General features: G+C 30.0%; 1 protein-coding gene across 1 annotated transcript in view; it reads left to right on the top strand.

Moving 5' to 3' along the window:
• Positions 1–11554, top strand: part of LOC106456886 (DNA polymerase alpha subunit B-like) — a 34173-nt gene extending 22619 nt beyond the window's left edge. Inside the window, exons 12-17 of the mRNA XM_013916255.2 lie at positions 2582–2655; positions 3643–3739; positions 5719–5825; positions 6079–6138; positions 7296–7422; positions 9983–11554. Of these exons, the coding sequence (XP_013771709.2) occupies positions 2582–2655; positions 3643–3739; positions 5719–5825; positions 6079–6138; positions 7296–7422; positions 9983–10135 (618 nt within the window). The 3' untranslated portion in view covers positions 10136–11554. The remainder of the gene's footprint in view (positions 1–2581; positions 2656–3642; positions 3740–5718; positions 5826–6078; positions 6139–7295; positions 7423–9982) is intronic.
• Positions 11555–17180: the final 5626 nt, after the last annotated feature.

The following is a 17180-nucleotide window of genomic DNA, read 5'->3' as shown; positions in this document are numbered from 1 at the left end:
GAAGCCCAAAAGTAGATTTATCATAGCAATAAACATGTTGGATCTGCCTTCATGATTCTTTGGTGAATTCTAGCTGGTTAGTGTTTTTTTAATGAACAGATCTTGGCCTGATGGCGAACTGAATAACAATTTGGATATGAATGTATCATTGAAATTATGAAGAATGATGGAGCTTATTATAGTTGGTTAGAGCTTGGTCTTTTCATTTTTTAGGAACTCTTTAGGGAAGGACTGTAATTCACTCAGCATAATATCATAACGTGACACACAACACGCTCTATTCAACTGTGTTTTGAAAGTAATAACACCCATAACCTGTCTTGACCAGCTCAGATTTCTAAATGTAATCCAATAAGTGGCAAATGTTAGTAACAAAGTTCATGCTGTTACGAACACCAAAGATGGGCCCAGTCCTTATTCGTGTATGGGTCCAGCTGCAAAACCTGACACACACACCCTTCCTTTTTCAAAATATTCTCTCCCAGTACTTTTGGTAGTATAATGTTTATATAGTTTGAAAAAAAAATACAGAAGTAAATAATGTAATGTCCCTTGTGTTTTTATTATTGTATAATTATTCCTTAAACTTGTCTTTAATTTTATATAAATATATATAGAAGATCAACAACTGAAGTAAAAGTAATATTAAATCTAATATTATAGGTACAAGATGGACTTTTTAGTAGAATTTTACATTGAAAATAGGATAACAATATATATGACTTGCAGCATGAAATAATATTGTGATTTGGCTGTCTTAAGGTTCTTTGAACAAGAGTAAGCATCAGGTTTTAAGTTTTTCAGTAAGTAGTTTCATGAAGTTCAGGAATCTTAGACAAAAGTTGTTGTTCATGATAGTATCTCAAGTCTTTGAAGAAAAGTTGTCATGAGTTAGAATAAATCTTAGTTCTTGTTTGGTGTGCCTTGCAGATTTGATATTATCTACTCTGCAGGAAAAATTTGTCAAGATATTTATTGTTTCTGATAAAAAATTATAATTCATTAGCACTCTGGTTAGAGTCTTTGTCATTTATTGTGTGTAAAAACTGTGTGTGTGTATATAGCAAAAGATATTTTGTTTTATTAAGGGTTAAGTAAATGATAATGAGAAAGTTTTTGGATTCACTAGTTTGTATTGGACAGAAGTGTTGATTCCATGACCTAAAATGAAAGCCTGTATAGTCAAGTAGGTTTAATAAAAAATCTATAGGTACCTGCATTGAAAAGAAGTTATTAAGATGTGATTTTTAAACTAAGTTGATAAAGTCATCAGGATTTTTATTACTTTCACCAGGTAGCTTAAAAATGCCATCAAAACTCTGGATAATACCAGAAAAAAAAAATTTGAGATTGTTCACTCTTTGACCCAAACTACAAATATGTTGGTAGGATTTGACCTCTTCTCTGAATCCTTGTCAACTCCCCTGACATCTCTAAAATAAATCAACAAATGCATTTTAAATATAGTTCTGAAAGTATGGTGCTTTAGAAAGTTCATCAGAGCAATTAAACTATTATTTTTAGGTATGATTTTATACACTGTTCCTTTTTGAAAATAAATCTTTCAAAACTATCAAACTGGGAGTCCTATAAAAACATTAAATGCTTAATTAATGACATTTATAAATTTTTGAAGAGAAGTTTCTAATAACCAAAAAATGCTTTCATAAAATACCAAGATATGAGGTAAAAGATGATAATGAATTTAAACATTCTTAATTTTTAATGTTTCTTAGGAAACAGATAAAAAATAGAATAGACTAGTTTAAACAAATCATGGAATATCTAGTAATCCTGGAAGACTAATGGTAAAGGCATATTTAGCCAGTTATTTAGCTAGTTATCTGTATGTTCTGTAAGTACAAAGTTTTAAATTAAACTGAGTTACAGCCTCCTATGTCAGCCTCCTTATCCAGATTCATTAGAACTATTATCAAAGCTATTTTATCCCATTTTTATAATTTCAAAAGACATAATATTGTTGTTTCAATTGTTTGCGTTAAGAAACAATGTTTATAATGTTGGTTGTAAGTTGTAATATTGACTGGAAGATGGCTGACATCTTGTTAGGGAGAAAATAAATCATATTTCAGTTAAAGTGATACTTTTTTATTAGTCAATGCAGTAGAAAAATATAACTTAAAAGATTATCATAGCCTTAAATTAAGAATTTAATACTGTATGTTTAACTGCAATTATTTAAAAGTGTACCTTGTAGGCTAATAAACTCTTTGTGTCCGTATTTGATAGACATCACTGCATATAACTAGAACATTCATAGATGTGTACTCTGTAAAAAATAGCCACAGTATTTGTAGATGCTTTATAATATGCATCTTTTTCTTAATACACTTTTACAGAGGGTTATACAGTCACTACTTGAATGACTTTAAAAAAAAATCACGAAATCCTAAACTGTTATGAAGAACTACCATCTCATGATAATTAAACTACTTTCTTTTACATAACAAAAATTAAGAGAAAATGTAAAAAGTTGATCATTATGAATTGTTAATAAAAAATTTTAGTTTTCAATGTTGTTAAAATTATTGCTTCTTAAAATATTTCCATTATTCTTTAGAAAGGAAGCATGAATGAAACGTATGAAAATTTTTTTGAACAGCAAGTAGAGTCCATGGCACTTTCATTGGAGGAGTAAGTGTATACTTTTTCTTTATGATGTTTTAGTATCTAATGTATATGTTTCTTCATCACTGTATTGTTATGTTTGATTGTTTTGAATTTCATGGAAAGCTACTCGAGGGCTATATGTACTAACTGTCCGTAATTATGAAGTGATAGACTAAAGGGAAGACAGTTAATCAACATCACCCACTGCAAACTTTTTGGCTACTCTTTACTGTCAAATCATAATGCCCTCATAGCTGAAAGCAAGAGCATGTTTGGTAATAGGATTTGAACTCTTAAACCCTCAGATTACAATTTGAGTGCCGTAACTTCCTGACCAAATTATTATGATATCTTAAAAATTACACGTATTACACTAATTAACTAACTAAAACAATATACCTAACTCTGCTCAGCATAATTAACTGTAAAGATGTTCTTTGAATTTGTATTTGTTACTAAAATATGTATGTTTGTTGTGTGGCTCAGCTGTGATTATATTTTTGTGCTTTAAAATTAGCCCAATTTTTTTATTTTATGTGTAAAATATATGTTCCAAGTTTTAATTTTATTTTTTACAAACAACTATTGTAAAGCCACTGATAGTCATGCGGGGTTTAGTGAAAATATAAAATTTTTGCTGTTAAGCACAAAGCTTCACAATGGCTATTTGTAGTGTGCCTACCTCAGGGTTTGAACTTTGTATTGTAGCAATATAAACCCTTAAATGTACCACCGAAGCACTGAATGAGGGGTGGGGACTTTAAATTATTGTGGCTATACGTAATTGTTCGTAAGCTTTCTTTACTTCAGTTATTGTTGTTACTGCAACTCCATAAGCACTTTTGAGGAGTTTTATTCAACGTTTTAAAATTAAATTAATAGCCGATGTTTGCTTGTTTTGATTTTTTTTTAAGTTTCCTTCAATAACTTTTGCTATTCTTAAAATTCTTGGAAAACATTTAATGAGTTATCTTCAGCTTTGCTAAACTGTTTTTATTATTGACTTTACAGTACTGGAACACAGTTAATTCTGGTGCCTTCTATTCGAGACATTCACCATGAGTTCATTTATCCAACACCTCCATTTACTGTCAGAAAACAGTTTGAAGTAAGTAAATATTATTACAGTGGAGTATAATAAATGTGTTGTAAATTTGTCTGTTGGATGTCATTGTTTGATGTAGTGTTAAAGTGATAAAATCAGTACTTAAAACACTGGGCCTAAAATGTTCTCACAGTTTCTGTATTAGAGTACCAAAGAAGCTTAAAAATAGGTTTAGGTTTCATTGATAAGCTTGAATTCAGAGTCACATTTGAGTATGGCAGTGATTAAATAATTTGTGAGAAAACAAACCATTGCTAGTTATGTAACTTAGTGAGTGAGCTACTGCTCATACTTTGCTCTGTTGAAATTATTATTCAAGGATAATTGTTTTAAATGCTTGTAAATTCTTATGTTTTTATAGTGAGACAAAAGTGGACATTGTTGTAATTATGTTTATTTTTATTTAAATTATCTGTTTTGATATCTGAATAGGTCAAAGCGTCATGAAGTTGTTCTTTTTCATTAGGAATGTTTGTTACAGCATAATTGTGTTTCTTCACTACTTAATCAAGTTTTTAATTTTTCAGTGAGTCTGTTTGTCAGATTAAAAGAATCAGAAAGCCAAATACATAATTTTCAAAAGTTATAATGTGTATATTAATGTCTATTATCAAAGTTAGCTTCAACAAGGTGACCATAAACTTCAAAACAACCTCAAAATGGGAGGGAATTTGAAGAAAATAAGAGGTCAAAGGTTCATGGAGACTGAAAAATTAACCAAATTTCTGAAAAAAATCAAGGAAAATTGTGCCCTTCTCGCTTTTTTTTTGTTATTATTTGAGTGCCTGCATAAGCACATAAGTCATGCCAGTTATTGATATATTCTAATATAATCATAGTCACTCTGTTATTTTATCTTGTGATTAACCCTTTTGCAATGGGTTGGTCAAAGTGCACGTGTGTGGTAGTTGACAGCAAAAAAAGAGAAGACCCAAGTATCTGCTATATTTCTTGTTTTTCATTTGTATTCTTTATTTATTATTATAAAAGTAACTAAAATGTAAAAATTAGAAACTTATTAGGTAAGATAAAGCAAGATAATAAATATTCTTCATGAGATATGCTTGTGAGTAGCTCGTGCATTACGTAATTTAATAGGGTAACATGAGCTATATGTTCACCAGATAATTTACAACTTGTGTGGCAGGGTTATTGCTTAGACACAGTTCAAAAGATGATAAAACAATAAAATTAAGTGTATATAGATGTATACTGTTTAAAGCTTTAAACTATTTAGGATAAACATTTGTTGTTTCCTGTTACAATTTGCAGTCATTCCAGAAAGAAAAAATAGGGTGATTGAAAAGTATTTTTTATGGTAGTTACAAGATCAGCCAAACTGTCCGAGCTTGTACAGAGCAATAGTATAGAAAATAACAGATAAAATATGAAGTTTTTCTGAAAAAAAAACATTTTATGTTTATTTAGAAGATTTTAGGAATTACACAAATGAAATTTGAAAATTTTCAGATGAAGAAAAGTGTTTTTTAAACTTACAGTAAAAATCACTTTGCATTTGGAGCAGTCAACACTGACATCATAAAGTTTTAGTAAAAATACTTAATTAAAATTTTGATTATTTTGTTGACAAACGACTTTTAATATTTACTGAAAACTTGCCAAATTTTGTGAAGATACATTAATTATTTACATGGTTACATGATGGTTAGGAGGTTGTGTAAAATACACAAGCCTGTTGCGATAAAATTAAATAATTTGTTATATTTGATGATATGTTAGATTGTATATTCTTTTATAGATAGAAATAAATTTTATTTTCTACCATCAAGTTACAATGTCCTTCTTTGAATCTAAACAGACAGTCATTCAATGTTCATGGTTATTATAGCTTCAAACTTAAAGATGTGTTCTTTACCAGAGCATTCACTGCAAATCTTATCAAAAAAGTTTTGTAACCATTGATGATTGGGTCAATGCAGCAACTTCTATCTTTGGTAAGATTGTTCTCTCATCTTTTCCAGAATATCCACTATGTATCTGATCCAAGTTTATTAAATATTGACGGTGTTGTCATTGCTGTAACATCAACAGACATTCTGTTCCACCTGGGGAAAGAAGAAATATCTTTGTGAGTTGTTAGTCACATTATTAGGGAATCATTTTTAGAAATAATTGAGAAAATAACAATTTCAGTTTTAATATATGACAGAGGTGTTTCTAAGTTCTCCATGATTATTTTAAAATGAAAATGATACAAGATATATCTGTATTAATATATTGCTGACATAGTCTTTATAATTTGTGTTGGTTTATTTTGTCTCATAGTTCTTGCTTGATATTTTTCTGTAAGATGACATTAAAAATTAATATTCCTGTTTTAGCCGTCCTGGAACTTCTGATCGACTTGGTCGTCTAGCTCATCACATTTTATCTCAACATTGGTAAGGATAGCGGCATATATTGCCTTCTTTGTAACATTCTAACCCACAAAAGATTAACATTGCTTACAAACCCTTTCACTTCCTATAGGTATAAAACATTATCTTGTATATCTTCTTGCTCCTATATTTTAATCGGCATAAGATAAAAAAGAAAAAGTAGGTGAAGTGGTGGATACTGACAACCAGCTGCCTTACCTCTAGTTAGCAGTTCAACAATAACAACAAAAAAGAAGGTTGATGGCAGATGCTGACAACCATTTGCCTACCCCCTAGTCAGCAATTCAAAATTAGTCACAGTGACAGATAGTGTTGCCAAAACAAAGATACGATGAACATGTTTGATGACAATATTTTGTTTACCTGGATAGTTGAAATAATCAAAAATAATAATAATTAGATACCTTAATTGGATATAGTTGATTACAATTGTAACAATTGATTTATTTGTAATTTTGATTAATTGATTGTTGGAATAACTGAAAATAGTAATAATCAGAAGTACTAATCTGATTAGTTCATTATTTTTGTGATAGTCAATTTAATTATGAAATTTCCATTAATTGATAAATTTATGTGACACTAATCGATGCAATTGCTGCTCTTTGATTATTGATTAAATTGCCCAGCTCCCCAACTCTAGAACCAGCCAGGAAGAGTGCAATAAATCCAAAATTCTTTTGTGTTTACTCTGCCTAAAATACCCTTGCTATTTGAATAGGATGTTTACCTCATCTGCAGTTATGCTTATAGATATTAGTGTTGAGGATCAGTTTTGAAGATGTTTGGTTTAAAATGTGTAATTTTTTATTCTTGACACCTCTGCAGTGGACTTTTTTTGTGGTATGATGTATTGAAGGACATGACCTCAATGATATTGTCGTTGGATAGGCCCACAATGCCTCATTTCATACCACTAACAGTAATTTTATTTTATTTTGTCATCTTTGAATTACTTGTCCATCAGTGGACTTCTAAATCACAATTACAAACTGAACACTTAATATCTCTATGTGAAACAAAAAGGTGTTAAAGATGTGTGTGTGTGTGTGCATGTATGTTTTCTCTGTTTTAAGTAGACTGAACAATCAGCTCTTAGTATCTTTAAATTCACCAAAAGACATAACAGCATTGCAATAAACTAAAACTTTAATCTTTAGCTTTTATCCACTCTACCCACCAACAGAAGAGATGTGTATAGACTATGAAAATTTTGAGTTGTTTGCTAAACTACCGGTCAATCCACATATATTGATATTGCCCTCTGACCTCAGGAATTTCATAAAGGTAAGGATGAGCTTTTAAACACACTTGTATTTTGCTCTTTGAATTTTGTACACTTTGTCTAGTGTTTCTTATCTGTTCATTAGACCATTCAGATATACTTGCCATTGGTTCTTGCATTACAGTTAAGTCCACAATAAAATCTAGAAATATACACAATATCAGTAAATAATAGTTTCTAAAATATAATGATGTTTTGGAGATTTTATTTATCTTTTCATAGATGTAGTTTTTAAACCTCAACATTAATGTATGGAAGAACTAACCCTCTCGCTACGGGTCTTCCTATGGTCAGGGGTCAAAGGGCATGTTATCATGTTTTTAAACTTACATTAAAAATTTTATTGATCTACTATTTTATGAATGCATGCCAATAAATTTGGTATCACATTGTAAATTATAATTCAAATTTTAGTATTATACATTAGTTAATGTCTTAAATATAAATGTTAAAACAAAATTCCTAAATATCAATTTTTGTGTGTGTCACATCGTATGTTGAATGTAGCTCTGGTTCAAATTAGATGTTTTTGATGCCCAAATACAAATTCTACAGTTTCTTATGAACTACAAACTCAAATTACCAATATTGTCAAGCTAGAATATGAAATAAGAACCTCCTGTCTTTTCTATTTGCTGAGATATCACTACATTTAGCAAATCAAACACAGTGGGCCCTGCCCACCTCTTTCATTTTTGGAAATACTTGCTTATGTACACCTACTTCTGTCTATGACATGTGAATAACCAAATGAAAGTCAGAATCTTCCCCATGTGGTTTTCTCGGTCTCTAGAAGGGGTAAGTGAAAATGTTGTCCGACAAGCAATTTTTATTTATTTATTTTTATCTAAGTACAGTTTAGTTAGTAAGCCTGATAAATAATATTTGGTTATTTCAAAATGCATATATAAAACCCATAGAAATTATTTTGCTTTATATCCTTCACATGCAAAATTTGGCAAGGCTCAGCAAATTACGGCAAGCAGGCAATGAGTACAAAGTTTGTAAGTAGAAAAAATAATTGTTTTCTATATTTCATTATTTACTGTTCTATGTTTTGAGAAAAATAAATGACATTTAAGAACGTATTTGTAAATAGTAATAATATATATACACGTGTAATGTATTATAACCAAATGTGACTGTATTTTACAAAATACTGATTCAATAGAACAAACTAAAGACAGTTCACCTTTTAAAGGGCATGTGCCATATCATTATACCTTCTGTAATGTTCAGTTAGACACGACTGAAAGGTCATTAAAATAAAAATAATAAATATCTTTAGATGTATAATGTTATGAGACTTAAGCTATTTATACTAAACACTTGTGGGATCTTGCTATAATTTGTAATCATTCTAGAATAAAAAGCGTAATTTATATCTATTTTCTAATTTTTATGTTAGTTACGAGGTTGGTCAAATCGACCAAATCCATACAGAGGTATAATAGTGAAAATAAAAGATAAAATATGAATTAAAAAAAACGTTTAATAATTATCTGGAGGTAATTAGGAGGTTATAAAGATTTTGCATGTGAAAAATTACAATTTTCTAATGGATGAAAGTATTTTTAATCTTAAAATCAAAATTACTTTGCATGTTGGATAGTCAACATTCAAAAAGAAAAAAAACATGAGCAAATCATTACTTAAAAATCTTTAAACTCAATAAAAAATCTGATATTTTGTATACTAACACCTTGTAATGTTTACTGATAATCTGCAAAATGTTGTGAAGATATGCATACTATATTAAAAGTTATAGTATGAAAACTATAACAAGCACAAAATGGTTTCGAGGTTGGTCCCTGGAACTGAGCCTGTAGTGAGAAAGTTAAAGAGATTGTGCTTGAAATTCAGAACAAATAAATATAAATGCCATTAATCAAATTGTAATACATCTGTCTCTATACAGCTTCCTACTTTGAAATATACTTAAACATCAGATAATTATGTTAAAAATCAGATCCTATTAATTACATATTAAACTAGTAGTGAACAAAAATTCACTATATTAAGAATGAGTGATTTTGTACTCAGGCTTTATCTGTTAAACATTAAACAGACAACATGTTAGACATTGATTTATTCAATACTTAAAAGACAAACTACTATTTTAACAATATATCATTATGATAAAATTATTAATAACTTCTGATCAAATATAAGCTAACTAATGATTAGATTGTGTACCTTCTCAATTATAAATATTTTAGATATAATGACAATAATATCACAAGATTTGGCCAGTTTAGGAGGTTTAGATTAGTCCTGTATTTTGGTACGAAGCTTATAGTACAGGATCAACTTCTTTAATACAAAAATTAGGAATAGTAACTTATTCAAACCTTATAACCAGTAACATTATGCAAGTACCTTTGAAGAAAAATAATGTGTCAGACATTATTTTCAAGGTAACACAACTGTTTAAATTGATCAAATATTTGCAGTAATTAATGTATTAGTTTTTATAAAAAGGAAATATGTTACAAGTTCATTGGAAGTTAATGATACTGTATATGTATGTAGCTTACCGTTTTCTTTTTATGTAATTTACAGAACGTTGATGGATGTTGTTGTATTAACCCTGAACGACTGACCAAAGGACTTGTCGGTGGAAATTTTGCACGTATTCAAGTGGCTCCACTTAATCCTTCAGAATCAAGAAGTTCAATAATTTCCAATATTAAAGCAGAAATTGTGAAAATTTAATTTATATTTTTCCTATTTGTTTAGTCATGAAAATTGGTTGTCTATGAATGTATCTTAGCTTAAGATTTAATTTTCATAAAATTATGTGGGTCTGTATTGTTTAGACTAATCATTGACATTACTTATTAACTAGTAAGAGCCAGGTAACTTGTATGATAATATAATAATTTTCATGTAAATCTATATGTATTAAAAGCACACAATAAAACACCAAAGTGTTGATTTGGTTCAGTATTTATCATACTTCATTAAACATAATTTCCAGAGCATTTATTCTTGCTATTGGAGGAGTTTTATACTTTCACATCTGTAACTCTTAATGTTAAGCACTGTATTTAGAAGAGTAATATTTAATATTTGAGCTTAACTTTTCAAATTAAAGATGTCAGAAAATCTGTACTCTTAAGGTAAAGTTTTATTTTACTAAGAATTCAAGGCTTAAAGCAGATTTTGCTTGTATTGATAAATAAAGGTATTCTGAATTTTTTCATCTCATGCAAATAATGAACATGGCCCAAGATACTTGGGGTTAGTTTTAAACCAGTTTCAGATCCTTGCACTGTTAATTTGTTTAAAAAAATATTTTTTAGAGCTGAAAAGTATGATGAAGCAAATTATAAATATATCATGAAAACACACTCAATCCAATAATTTGAAAGCTATCCAAAGTTCAAGCCTCACAGAAAATTTTCATATAGGGAAACAAACAGAACAATTTTCAAAGAGGTTTTGTTTTATTGTTATTTAATGTAACTAAAACTAAATTTCTATTGAGAATTATTAGTATGTTATTGTAATAGTTGAGAATACATTAGAAACTGTATACTCACAGTAAGAATTGCATTGTCATTTGGTACAAACAAAAAAATCTGCACCTTGTGTCAAATAATTAAAAACAACCTACTTTTTAATAGGTACAATCTGAAGAAAGAAATATTTTGTTATTTCTATTCCACGTAACTATATAACTACAAAATGAATACAAGTGTAGTTTTACAGATCCAATAACACACTGCTGATTTAATAACACCAATTGTTTGGAAGCAATTTTTAGCCATGCAAAGCATCTTAGTATGCACCAAAAAAGGAAGGGGGAGAGTTCAGTGGATTAAGTCTAGACAAGATATAGAATAGGGGAAAACTGTTCTAAACTTCTCAGTTGTGGTCTTTATATAACAGATAATATGGGGTCTGACATTACTGTGTTGCAAAAGTATATATAGAACTATATGGACATTGAGCTGTCAGTACCAACTCCAATATACTCGTATCCACTGTACAAGAAATAATACTTTTTTCTGAATATTCCTTTTACACAAGCATGAAATGAATTATGTTGAACGATCTGAAGCATTTATATGTTATCTATATGTTTATAAAATGCTGTATTTAATAATAAGTTTGTTTGTATGGCCTATATTAAAACCCATGAAATGTTCTGATGTTGTTGTAATGGTTTTTCTGCTTTTGTCTTATAACATAAAGAATTTTTGAATCATTCTACATTGCTGCAAAACTGGTTTTCTTTTTCTATAGTCTATTGTGTAGAAAATCTTAAGATCTTTTGCTGCAGCTGTAAAGTTAATTTTTGTTTTTTTTTATAAAAAGTTACGAAGCATTTTCCTGCACCTGTAAGGTCAGTTTGTATTTATTCTATAGAAGGTAATGAAGCATTTTGCTGCAATTGTAAAGTTTGTTTGCTATATACGAAGTTTGATAGGAAGAATTTTGCTGAAGGAGTAAAGTTGATTTATGCTCATTATATAGGAAGTTTAATATGAAGCATTTTGCTGGAACTTTTTATTCCATTGACCTCTTGCCAGCAAATATTCTATGAAGAGAAGCCCTTGGATCAAAGTATATTTGTCTATCTTCTCCATTCCTAATAACCTGTGATACTGCATACAAAACAAGTGACTTGATTTAATTGTCATTGCTTTTATTTATAGGATCAAATTGGTAAGCTTTGACTCCTATTTGTAGGGATATGTTGCTCGTCATATTAGCTGTCGTTTTCATTTCTGAAGCACATAGCAAGAATTTGGGGTAGTAGAACTATGGTAGAGTGTGTTTTATTTTGGTGTATGTATGTTTATGTTACACTTTAGAGTATATAGAAGTGATCACATGAGTCATGGAATTTATAAAGAAAAGATGGGGATTCGTTACCTAAATTATTTGTAATGTACTATACAAGTTTGTATTAAACATTAGTTTTCAAGCAACTCGGTTTCCATTTCAGAAAACCTTTTTTAAATTTTGTGAACTAATGCTGTTTTTCTACAAAAATAATTCATGTATTACAGTGGTGTGATCATGTGCAGTTTGCATACTAGGCGGGAATGGCATAACCATTGCAGTGGACCAATCAGAAATCGTAATTGATGTACCACTCACTTTTTCTTGTGTGCTTCCACTTGCATACAAAAGTAACGAGACTTGAAATTTTTGTTGGTAACAATCTAGAAAGCTTTTCTTAAATATAGTTCATAAATTATGAAATATTGACTTGACAACTATAACTGAAAACCAGATTTAAAAAATTGTTAAGAAAGTTGACCATACTTTATATATATATACTAGCTTTGCCTGACCCATCAAAAAAATGATGGGTTGGAGTTTAATAAAAAACAAAAAACCTGGGGCTCCCAACCTTCCTTCAGCATGCTTTTTTCACCAGACTTCCCCTTTCATCATAAAAGAAAAAGAATTATCTATTGAAAAAATAAGAACAATTTTGAATTACATTCTCAAAAAATCAGTAAGAATAGTCTAACTTAAATAAAAAAATTCCTCATATTAATGTTGCACACAAATTTACAAATGGCTTTTATATATACTAGACAAGTTATCTGGGGTAGTAATAAACAACTCTAGGCAGAAGAAGTCCAAGGCCTCACTAACATAATATCATCCGAACCTTGTCCTGTAACATCTAAGCAGAAATTGTTGAAGTATACCTGATTTATCTATTTAATGAAGTTCTCTTATTCTGGTGGCTCTGTCGTAAGTGAAAGATTTCACAAAGCTGATGTGACCTATGTAGTTAAGATAGCTGTTGCCCCTGTAAGCTGATGTGACTGATACAGTTAGATAGTTGTTGCACCTGTAAGCTGAGTGACACAGGTGAATGGAGCATTACCAAAAGACAACTAGCTTTTATATACTAGCAGAAACTCCCCCTAAAAAGGATTTTTTGGGAAGTACTGCATGGGAAAAGTTTTTGGATTGTGCTTATATAAACTGTAATATTTTATATATTTAAAGTTGTACCATTTATTGAAAAAATAATTTTTTATTAAGAACTCCATTTTTTGAAAACTATATTTACAAATTACATCAATAAAAATATTAATTATCAAACCCTCACATATGGTTCTACTGAAAGTAATGTTCTTGTTGTGAGGAGAGTACTTTTATATAAAATTGTGTTCTGTGATAAAGAAATGGTTGTTGGACATACCACAGTTATTTTTCTAATTGTCTGAATCTTTTGTTTGTGATGCCATTCAATAGATGACGCTACATTGTATTTATTATTTCAGTCACATACCAGATACATATATATATACATCCATTATAGTAAGATTAGATTAATTTGTAAAACCTGTCAATCATCAATTAGATTTGACTTACAGGAAAATTTGAGTGTTACCAAAGCTAGCTGGAAGTTTGTTAAGAGCATTTTAATAATGCAATGCTTAACTATAAAACTACTTTTCCTAATACATTCAACATTGTTACTGGACTCTCTCTATTAAATAATTTCACGTTAGGACAGATTCTGAATGAATTTGTTTACACTGTCCACTTGTTAAGTACTAGTTTTTTTAAATCTTCTATTTGATAATTATTAACCAAACAAAGTAGGTTTAATGAAATACTTATGCCTGTTGTTAATTGGACAGTAACATGAAGATGTTTCTGGGTCCTGGAAGATCATTCCATTCTGGAAAATTCTTGAAAAGTGTCCTGGAAGGTTTTATTGGTCAAGTATGTGAACTCTGACATAACCAAAGAAGCATCCTCATTCAGCATTATGGGAATTTCTCAACAAATTTCATGATGTACAGTCTCGGAGAAATTGCCTAAATTAACTTTGAACCCTGAATTATTTCTTTGTTTTCATTATTTCCTTAGGCTTTTGTAGCAGCAGATTTGAACAGTTTGTCCTGTAGAAATTATGGTTGTTGTTTTTTTTTTGGTTCATATATTTTGGAAAATTTGTGTCTTGTTGCAGCTTTCCTCATCTCTTTTACTTGGATGAGCTGCTACATTGTTGGTTAGACCTCCAAGCTTTATGACCAGGCAAAACCCAGCCTGGGATTTTATCCACCTATTCCACTTGAGATTTGGAATTATATATATCTTCTTTTGCATTCCTACAAAAATTGAGAGTAACTAATGCTTTGTTGAACTTCTTGATTGGGCTTGGGGATATTTCCTTAAACCAGTGAGTTTTGCCATTGTCATTTGAGTGAACTTGAAGATTTCTAATTTGTTATGGAAATTTATCTGTAAGTACCCCTATTGGTAGTTGTTCTGTACCAGAGTTGCTTTTAAACTCCATCAGTCAAAATCTCTTTGCTGTGTATTTAAAACACCATAATTGATTCTTATTGCAAATTGGGCAGGTGGTAATGGCTGTGGAGGTGGTTGTACCAAGAGAGATGGGTAGACCTAAGCCAATTCAGATATATTTTGTCAAAGTCTTGTGATGTGTTGCCTTGGAAGAACTTTATATTACTTCAAAGATTTTAGACTTCTCATCTCCTATGAGATAGATAATAAATTAAACCCTGTTAGTGGATGGAATAACCTTCCAAAATATGGCTTTATTCCAAAATTATTTTTTTATTTTTAAACTTGACTTATAGAACTTACAGAAGTGACATTCTGAGTACAGTGCAAACTTGTGGTGTTCTAATACTCATATGTTGTTGATCTTGAAATTATTCAAATTTTGTCACAAATTTTTTCCCCTTTCTACCTTTTCAAAGTTAGTGGTTATTGAGTATACAAGCTCTTACTAAATGAAATTGTTTAATCTAAAATAACCATAAGTTGAAATGCCAATTTTGGAACACTTATATTTCTAAGAATATGCAGAGTTATAAATCATAACCAAAACATAAGAGATAATACAAAATATTTTGTTCATTCGTTTTTTAAGTGCAAAGGCACATTGGGCTATCTGCTGTGTCCTCCAAAGGGAATCAAGCCCTGAATTTAGCATTGTAAGTCCGTAGGCTTGCCACTATCCAATTGGAGGACAATACAATATCTACAGAACAAATTTATAACTTAATGGACATTTTATGTAATAACTCGTCAAAATGCACAAAAAAAGGGAATTCACAAAGCCCTTGCTTCATATTGTTGAGGACTTGCATATTGCATACTCACTTGTCATGTTGAAATAACTATTTACTTTTTTATGCAGAAACCTAAGCACCAAGATCCAATCATACACACACACATAAACAAATTATCAAAGTATGTGAAGCCTTGCAAAACTGACTTTTGATAATATTCTCTTCTAAAAGGACATTGATTATTAGTTAGTTCCTCTGCCATCAGTCTCCAGATCACTACCATCACTTGTATCTTCAAATCAGAATTATTTTCCTCCACAGTTGAAATTGCCTAGATATTTTTTAATTTCTCTCATCACTGTGCATTCTTTAAATCTAAATTCCTAATCATTGGAAGAGATTACAGCTTTCCATTGTCATTCTGTGGTATTTTCAGGTACACTGAGTTTCTACATGTGAGAACAGTTACCACTCTAATAAGAGGATTGGCAAAAATGTATTATAAAGTTAAACTAAATTATGACCTGACTGAATTTAGGAAAGAGAATAGAGACAATGAATTCATCACATACTTTCACAAAATAATAGGCAGTTGCACTTTTTTTTAAATGTCTGAAAGTTCTTTGCTTGATGAAAATTGTATAAGAACAAGAGAATTATTTATGATATACTTGTTCAAATAGGGTCAAACTTCCTAGTGTTGTTAACCATGTCATTTGGTCACTGTAATTAACATTTTCAGGTATTTGTAAATCTTTACATAACTGATGTGACCAGAAGGAATTTAAGCTACATCTTCTAAGATAAATTCTGAAATGTCAGAGAAAACTAACTTGTTAATGTGTGATCAGCACAAGAATAAGATCAATGCAGTCTACAACAAGTTACCTTTATATTTAACATGTGTGCCAATGTGTATACATGCAAATGATGTTGGTGGACAAATATTTCATTTTCCTAAACTAAACGAAACACCTTGTATAATTCAAATACAACAATTCAGATGCAAAAGCCAAGAAATGTATGGGTCAGACACCTGCTTTTCCCAATGTACAATTTTTACTATGTTAAACTTGTAATAAAGTTTTATTCATTACCCATTCAACCCGTCTTCAAACTTTATTAGTCTCAAAGTAGGTTCCTTGTCAACAAAGCTGCATGACAATAAAGAAAAATTTACCTGTGTGTATCTGAATAAAGATATATTCTAAATAAATTATAGAATAGTGAAATCCATGACTGTTTCAGTCGCTAGAGGCAGATCTAAAAGGATTTTTTCATACGTGGCCCTCAGAGGCTCAGTGGTAATATATGGGCTTACAAAGCTACAGATTGGGTTTTGATATCCATGGTAGGCAAAGCAAAGATAGCCTATCGTGTAGTTTCATGTTTAACAGGAAAAAAAAAAACATTTTTCAGTTTTATTGTATGATCTTCTCTGGCGTGTCGATTATTGCACATACAGTTTTGTGTGTCTGTTATGTTCCTGATTTCTAGCTTTTATTGGTCTTTCTGTTTTTTCAACATATTGAAATTTCACGTTAATAAGAAATGTAAATAGTATTTATGTAGTTTGGTGTGTGCTTATTACAGTCATGTTGTATTGTGACTTCTGAATACTGTTTACATGTTTTAAAAAATACTTTCGATGTGGAGAAATATAGCTAAGTATCTTCATTTTTCTCTTGCTTATCCATGGTGTCTATCTTCTTTATTATTAATTATTATTT

Source organism: Limulus polyphemus, unplaced genomic scaffold, assembly GCF_000517525.1.
Source record: "Limulus polyphemus unplaced genomic scaffold, Limulus_polyphemus-2.1.2 Scaffold268, whole genome shotgun sequence".
Taxonomy (NCBI): Eukaryota; Metazoa; Arthropoda; class Merostomata; order Xiphosura; family Limulidae; genus Limulus; species Limulus polyphemus.
This window is presented reverse-complemented; position numbering and strand designations above follow the sequence as displayed.